Source organism: Aplysia californica, unplaced genomic scaffold (genome assembly GCF_000002075.1).
Source record: "Aplysia californica isolate F4 #8 unplaced genomic scaffold, AplCal3.0 scaffold00126, whole genome shotgun sequence".
Classification (NCBI taxonomy): domain Eukaryota; kingdom Metazoa; phylum Mollusca; class Gastropoda; order Aplysiida; family Aplysiidae; genus Aplysia; species Aplysia californica.
In genome coordinates this window covers 789,599-798,206 of record NW_004797396.1, presented here as the reverse complement: position 1 = coordinate 798,206, position 8,608 = coordinate 789,599, and the positions used below count along the sequence as shown (strand labels likewise).

The 8,608-nt window shown below is 36.8% G+C and overlaps 1 protein-coding gene across 1 annotated transcript in view; it reads right to left on the bottom strand.

The window, feature by feature from the left end:
* Positions 1-8,608, bottom strand: part of LOC101847485 (nephrocystin-1) — a gene marked incomplete in the record, with an annotated part of 63,485 nt that overhangs the window by 39,135 nt on the left and 15,742 nt on the right. Inside the window, 5 exon segments of the mRNA XM_035969214.1 lie at positions 3,193-3,230; positions 4,090-4,162; positions 5,392-5,466; positions 6,304-6,356; positions 8,104-8,179. Coding sequence (XP_035825107.1) covers positions 3,193-3,230; positions 4,090-4,162; positions 5,392-5,466; positions 6,304-6,356; positions 8,104-8,179 — 315 coding nt within the window.

Here is an 8,608-nt window from a genome sequence, read left to right as displayed (position 1 = left end):
CTTCTTCTTCTTCTTCTTCTTCTTCTTCTTCTTCTTCTTCTTCTTCTTCTTCTGGAATGAAGACCCCCACCTTGATAGCACCTCCTCCCTCCACCACCCGATCTATCGACAATTAGAGCTTGAAGTTTCTCACCGATGATATAACCGATGACAATGGACGTTGCACTGACCACACCCAGCTGCCTCTTCATCTGTACACCTCCTTGTGAGTGTGAGCTGTCGCTGTAGTCCGTGCAGCTGCTGTTCTTGTCTTCCTCGTCCATCCTGATGCTGTTTCTCTTATTTGGTTATTCCTGTCGTTTCTCCTTCTATCAATCATTTGCCCCAAATCACCTCTGAGAAGAGAACGAAAAATCGGGGTCAGATGTTTGGCCTATATTGTTTCAGTTTAGTAGAATGTTTAGCCGTTATTTCATTCTTCACACTTTGCGCCAGTTCTGTTTTCTCTTTTTACGGTTACGATTTTTAGGGGGCAGTTTTGCTTGTATACTTGCCTTAATCTGTACAATTTTTTGTAGTTGGAACAAGTACAAAAGAAAGAAAACAATGCTTTACCCACTTTAGGACAGGACGTTTATTATGACGCCCAAGTATTCCATACATTCTATTCCCCCTGTTTGGGAGTTTTTATCAGTAGCTGGCAAAGTAAATACTTACTACATAGATATGGGACATATTACATCTATCATTATTGTAACAAGAACCTTGATAGTAAGATGTATGCCTAGAGTAGGCTAAGAGAGTCGTGTGAATGAAGTCGAGAGAAATTCCATACATGACCACTCATATGATCATGCGCGTGTGTGTGTGTGTGTGTGTGTGTGTGTGTGTGAGAGAGAGAGAGAGAGAGAGAGAGAGAGAGAGAGAGAGAGAGAGAGAGAGAGAGAGAGAGAGAGAGAGAGAGTGAGCGAGTGTGGGAGTGGGTGTGGGTGTAGATGTGGGTGTGGGTGTGGATGAGTGTGAATGAGTTTGTGTGCTTTGATGTGTTAATATATGTAAGCGTGTATGTATGTGGGTATGGATTTGTGTACATATGTGTGTATTTGTGTGTGTGGGGGCGGAGGGTGAGAGCATGATACTTTACGTTAATTTTGTATCGCTAAGTTTGAAAGAAAACACACTCCACTCAAAGTTAAATCTTCTACACACAGCAAAAAAACAAAGAGTTCACCCCTACAATATGATAAGATGCGTCCTACTATATTCCTCCCAACAGTTTGGCAGTTTATTTGTCTAATTATAAATTGAGTCATTAATATACCATACCCATTACCCACATGAATGAAGTATGTTTAATCAAAGATCGCAGCCAAGCTATGTTAACAGTAAGGTGCATAACACAAACAAAATGTTATGCCCTATTTTCGTATACTCGCTTATTTCCCCTGAAAACTTTGTCAGAATCCAATTTTTGATCAGAGTATTCACAACTTCACACGAAATGTGAGACGAGATATTTTCTTTTCCTTTTGTGTATCATTGTAAACAGAAAAGTAAAACGATACACCTTTTACGTATTTTTGATAAAAATGCAAATTCTGATATTACATTTATGACTTCGCTTACAAAAAATTAAAACTCTACAGTTTCTACATAATAATATTCTAAATGAAAATGCACATTCCGATATTACATTCATGACTTCGCTTACAATGTACCTTGTACTTTCTTTGACAAAAAGCGGGGATATACATTACATTCCTCATATTTCCTGAGAATTTTGCTTGTATTTTTTTTCCTATTTTTTCTTTGTTTTTGTTTTTCTTTGGCGCTCACTTTGACAACTACAAACAGGAAACAGAAAAATTGTGACTTTTTTAAAAAAAGACTTTTATTACCACAGATACTGTTAAGGTAGACGAAAACTTACTTCATCAAAAAGGGATTTTAGAATAACATCCCTCAACTTTTGCAAATAAACAAGTTTTGTGTAAACAAGAATTTACTTAAGTCTAAACACACTTAAAGATATCATACTCAATATTAGTCAGTTCATGTGTACGAATATTCATGTTTGTGAGTGCATATAAGATATTCAAAGTGGGACAGATGGACAGAAACAGTCATTGTGGCTTCAGCGAGTGAGAGAGAGGAAAGGAAGGACCGTAACACTCAAAGACATAACACGAAAGATAGAAAAGGAGAGAGCAGGATAGAAAAAAGAGAGACTTTAATAAGTAGGGAGAGAGATTTTTTTTAAAAGAAACAAAGAGCAAGAAAAAGAGAAAGATGAAGAAAACCTGAAATAAACAAATAAGGTAAAAGAAAAAAAGAAATTCACAAACGTGCGCATAAGCGGTGGGGTGTTATAACGTTATTCGCAAATCTAGCATCCACCCCAATCATCTTCACGTCAATCTTCTTGTTTACCTTCAACCCTTCCAGCTAAAAAAAAAGGGAGGAAAAAATAATTTTAAAAACATGAAAAAATGAATCACACGTTATTCTGTAGACATATCATACATCGTGAACACATAGCTTTCATCTTTTCCCTTATATGAAAAATCGCAGTGCATTTCAAAGAGCCACACGTTGGTATTTGTTATTGCTTTTAATCCCCTTTTGAAAGGGGGGAGGGGGGTAGGAGGGGCAGGAAGAGGAAGACATACGACAGAATTTCTGATCGCAGGATAGATCAAGTTACCATTTTATTCATCAGACACAAGAGTTCTTAGCACAGTTCTATTATCACACTGATGCACATTTCTGTTATCACACTGATGTTTCAAATCACAAAGACAGATGATACTGTATGTGCTGAAAAATCTTTATTGAACATTGTGTCAAAGTTCCTACTGGAAAACTTGATTCAAAGACAAGAAGAAAATGGAAAAAAAACATTTTTTGTCTGCTTGAGAAATAAAAACAATTTAAAGGCATTTTGCTGGGGTGGAACATTCAAAGCCTCGATTTAAGAACTATGGGGTTAGTTTGTATATAAGAAAAATTGCCAGGCTAAAAAAGAAGGGACAAAATACATTTCAGAAAATGACGATACATAACAAGTATGAAGATTAGAAAATGTAGTGGCAAGTCCCAGAAAATAACATTTTTACATGACAAACACATACTACACCCAATGACTCTAAGAAAAATTTTCATTGAAAGATGTAAAGAGTACAACATATACACAAGAGACTGCCATGACAGAGAACGCTAAGACAGAAACTCTTAGAATTAAAAAAAACTTACCACTCTTGTGTAGGACACACAGAGCTCAAACAGAACTCCTGTGAGAAAAGAAAATACAATTTTTGTTGTTGAATTGTTTACGTTATATACACAACTCTTGAGCAGAAAAGATGCTTTCCTCTTCAAGTTCTCCTTTGCAACTATCAGTTTAGATGAGAAATAATAAATGCTGATATTCAATTAGATGTTAACGAGATTTTCTCCAATAATATAATGTAAAGCGCAAAGAGCTTGCTGTTGAGCGGGGGTATGCACTATACAAATACTATTTATATTATTATTATCATTATTACGGTTATTTACATATTGTGTACACTCATACTCATAGCCTTCACAGACAATGATTGAACCTTATTTTTTGCCTTATCTTTGTCTCCCTAAATAATTGCTTGATTTGTAACTTTCAGAGAACAATTTTTTCACTTTATTTCGGAATCTCCAAAGAATTACTTTTAATTGGACGTAGGTTGAAACATCACACCGCTTTTCCCTATTAGTAAAAAAACATTAGAAATCACAGAACCATCCAATAACTTTGTTCTAGCTCACTGAATAATAATGTGGCTCAAGATCTCCTCTGTTTTCCCTGAATATGGGTTATGTATGAGTTTTTTGCCAGATTACAAGAGTATATGTATTGGAAAAAATTGCTGTATGTTGAATGAGCCAGTACGCATGAAACATACATTTGAATTTTATTTTATTGTGAAGTGCCTAGAGCCACCAGCGAGTGGGCACTATAGATAATAATAATAATCATCGTCATCATCATCACTGTCAGTTTTATTATCATAATCATTATAATTATTATTATAATAATAATAATTATTATTATTATTATTAATATCATCATACATCCACTGAGCAACAACAACAACCAGTGTACAGAATACTCACCAATATTATCACATGTGTTGTTGGTGCGCACAAATGTCTCAGCGTGCATGAACGGGTCCATCAGGTCAGAGCCCTGTTGTTAAAAAATACAGGGAGTTAGAACTTTGTCAAGCTAACTAAATCTAAGGAGAGATAATATTAATAATAGCAATAATAATAATAATAACTCGTCTGTCAAAGAGCGATGATGATCCAATACATACATAGAGGAGAATATTTCTCTAGCCAATTAGAAGAATTTGAAGAATTAAAGGTTACGGTGACCTGTGGCTTCTGCTGTGGCCGATGAGACCAACTGTGGCAGAGAGAAGTTTGCCACGTTCTGAGCATTCAAAGGGTCCACTTCCCCTTGTGGGTAGATGTGCACAGTTTGCGGGCTTCTCTCTCAGTTTCAGCATTTCTGATTCATGAAGTAATACTGGAGGCAAATGTTCTCTACCTGACAAGCTGACCAAAAGACATATACAACAAATTTTTGGAAAGTTTGCAAGCTAGTACAAATAGAAAAAGATAAACAACACCAAATTTTCATTTAGTTTAAGTTTAATTTTAGTAAGAGTTTTACTGCACTTGCAACACAATAAGGTCATAATAAGAGCCGAAAATTAGAGGTTTTACAAGAGAGCAGCACACATAAAAAAGAAGGAGGGGAGATAAGGGCAATAGATGCATGACAGGAAAGAAAGAGCAAACCACACCAGAGCACCTGCTAACCGCCCACCAGCATTTTTAGGAAGTTGGTCATGACAGTGATGTTAAACAATGGAGCACCCAGCACCTTTGGTGCAGTGGCTGGGCTCTTTACTGTCTTACATAGAAGATGAGAGTTTGATTCCCACATGAAGTAGCTATTTTATCGAGTATTTCCATGTGTTTGATAGGACGCTGTTTCCAACTCATCCTGGGTTCTTGCCATCGCCGATAAGTGTGCTGTGGGGGGCAAAGGGTCAATCTGTTTAATTTCTTATATCCAGCAAGCTGTTCCAAGAGACGCTGTGATGGTGGGATTCTGGCAGTGGCTCGGGCACATTCCTTTACGATAACCTCAACATCAAATTACTTTTCGGCTTTTTCTAAAAACAGTTCTCTTTTACTGGGAGTTCATTCATTAAACGAAAGAAAAACTATAATAATTGGTTCACTTGTTTTGATTCAATGGCCAATTAAGTGACGATTTTGTCAGATTTACTACCAAAAAGGGCCTTGACGTAGTGGGTTTACCCCCCCCCCCCTTGGGGATAAAGAGTTAATCAAATGTTAGTCACAGCTTGACGCATGCAGCCGTTTAAACAAGACACTCACCTTGGTGGTGAAGGACCAGATCCGCTGCGACTTGTCCACAGAGGCCACGGTCACCGAGTGAATGTTGCTGAGGATCTGAACAGTAAACACAACATGACTGACAGGTATACATACGCTATATATATAGACAATCATTTCACTCGTTTTTTTGTTTGTAAAATGTTGGTCAGCAGTTCAAAGAGCAAAGATATTTTATTCTGTAAAGCTAAAAAAAATAATTTTCACTGCAGTTTTGCTCCTTACTTGTCAACCAGCAGTACTAATTAAAAATAGTTTTTCTTGCTAAAACTCAAAATGCACATCAAGTAAAGCCTCAGAATCATGCCTTTCAGTCATAGTATCATACAAAACATAGAAAATATTTGCACTTTCTACATACAATATATGCAAACTCTTAATTCCTGAAATAAAAAGACGGAACCACATACACTACGATACAACCAAAATAAGAACTTAGAAGTACTATGCCATTCAAAGAAAAACTGTAGTTTTTTCTGAAACAAATCTACGGAGCCTGTTACCACATAAAACAACTAAAAACACACTACAGCCACAAGCTAACAAAATGCCTTTTTTTTCTTCAGAACAGGTTTTTGGTCTGCATAATCATTTCAAAACAGGGTCTTTCTGAAATTTCAATTCTAATTTATTCAAAACCAGGTCACAGTCTCAATTTGATTTTTTCACACAAGTAGGGTAACTGATCAGTCTTTCGAAGTAGCAAATAAACAATTTTGGAGTCAAAATGAAAAAAGGCAATTTGTCAGCCAACGGCAGAAAAATTATCAAAATTTTCTTGCACTTAACGCAACAATAGCACAGAAAGGCAAAACACAGTTGTTTCCAGCAAATCCCATTCCCAGACGCCAGACACTGGTAGGTCTATACACACACAACAACATCAACACTTACATTTTGTCCGTCAAAAAGACACATTCGCACATGACGCCCTAGCACTTCCAGACCTGAAAAATTGTAAAAATAGAGAAAAATACACCAATTAGTCAAGCTTAATGGAATGATTCCCTCTGTTAATTAAATTCTCATTACAACCTACAAAGAAGACATGGACTAAATGAGTTTGTGGAGTGAGTATAAATACTGTTTCACTATTTTGGAGTGCCATTATTCTGTATTAACAAGCGGAAATATGTACCTGAAAACTTTGTATCGCAAGTCATGGCTGGATATAAATGAATTATACAGGCGTATATGGTGAAATGGTCAGTTCTTTGCCTTGCACACAAAACTCACAAGTATGACTCCCCAGCTGGGAAGAAGTTTATTGATTATCTCTTTTTTTCTGCAATGTATGTATCTAGCTTAACATTATAATTGTTTATATTACTGTTCATTTATATTAAATATGTGACTGTAAGCCTGCGTGCGTGAGCATATTTGTGTGTGTGTGTGTGTGTATGTGTGTGTGTGTGTGTGTGTGTGTGTGTGTGTGTGTGTGTGTGTGTGTGTCTGTGTGTGTGTGTGCGCGCGTGTGTGTGTGTGTACGTGGTGAAACACTGTACCAATGTGCCAGGATCTGGACAATAAAGGAGTATCTTATCTTATCTTATCTTTTCTCTTTCATACAGCTGGATTTGGCTCCGACAGACAGAGTCTAAGAAACCACCAAGCTGAATTATCTAAACAATGTCAAAAAGAGCATAAAACATTCACAATCTAAACGTTTAATAATCCCCAACAATTTCAGAAGAGAACCCAAATATACAAGCTAGAAAAAAGTTGTTAGATCATGTAAGCACATTAGTTTCAAATATTTTCAGCATCATCCCACAACATTGTGACATTTCTGTATCAAGAGAATTAAAAGCGAACTGAAAATACAATTTCCAAATTTATCCCATATTCTATTTAATACAACAAAAGCAAGTTATGAGAAAGAAATGAAAATGCAAGAAGGATTTAAAAATATATACAAACCAAAACCTGAAAAGGTTTAATATAAAAAAATAACAGCAATAGACATAGCTCAGGTTTATGCACGCAGGCCTACTACTGCAGTTCGTGACCTTTTATTGTCAAAAGTGATTGACATTATTACAGTAAGTAACTTTTGTTACATTCTCTTGTTTCATTTTTGTAAGTACTGAGAACTTATCGATATTGAGCTCTCTTGGCCGATAAAGTACTCGATACTGGCCAGTATCAAAGAGTCTACATAACAAGAGGGTCCACTCCTCTCTTTGAGCCAATTTAAAAAGTGTCCTCAAAATTCGGTGGCGTCCTCTTCGTAAATGCGCACCCTTTACGAACAGAGTTACCCTACTTGTGTTAAAAAAATCAAAGTGAAACTAACAAGTTTTTGAATAAATAAGAATTCAAATTTAGGAAGAACGCTTTTTTATAATGGTTACGCTGACAAAAAACCTCTTCCGGAGGAAAGGGTGACTGTTTTCTTCGTTTAATTTGACTTTAGAATGAAAGGCGAGAGGTCATTAAAATAGAAAAAACCTAAAACTCCGCACTGAACGAACCCGAACTGCTGATGAACAGCAGTCGATCTGCGCACGCAAGGAGGTGCTATTCCTATTCTTCTTCTGGAGAAACGAAAGAGAGCTTCAAAAGAGACTACAGCGCCATCTGAAGAAAAGAGTGGACTTCCGGCGGACACTTTTTTGGCTGAGTGGACCATCTTGTTAGGTACTATCTTTGCCAGTATCGACTAGCGCCTACCTCTACACTGGACCTACATACCTGCACCAGGGGGAGGGATTTGCTGACAAGACATTATTGTCACAAGTCGTTCTATTCTCGTTGACCGAGGACGGATCTGAAATTATGCATACACAGACAGATGGAATTTTCCAGACTTTTTATTTTTTAAAGCCACGACGATATTACGTGTATATAAAACTTGTCTAAAAGGCTAAAAGCTCATGCATACTCTCCAGCTCTATAAATGTAAGCACACATTTACACACACGCAGGTGCGCACATACGCACATGCACATACACACACACATAGGCACACACACACACATACACTCACTTTGTGCCAAACACAAAAATTAATACAAACATAGAATCTATAATTGTATGCAACACAAATATGGATAGAAACTGTGGGGCAAACTTTTCTTTTTATAGTGACACACTATACGAACACACAAATCACTCACACACACACACACACATATTATAGGGACAAAAGTACAAAACAACAATAAACATACATGCACGCACGCGCACACACACACAC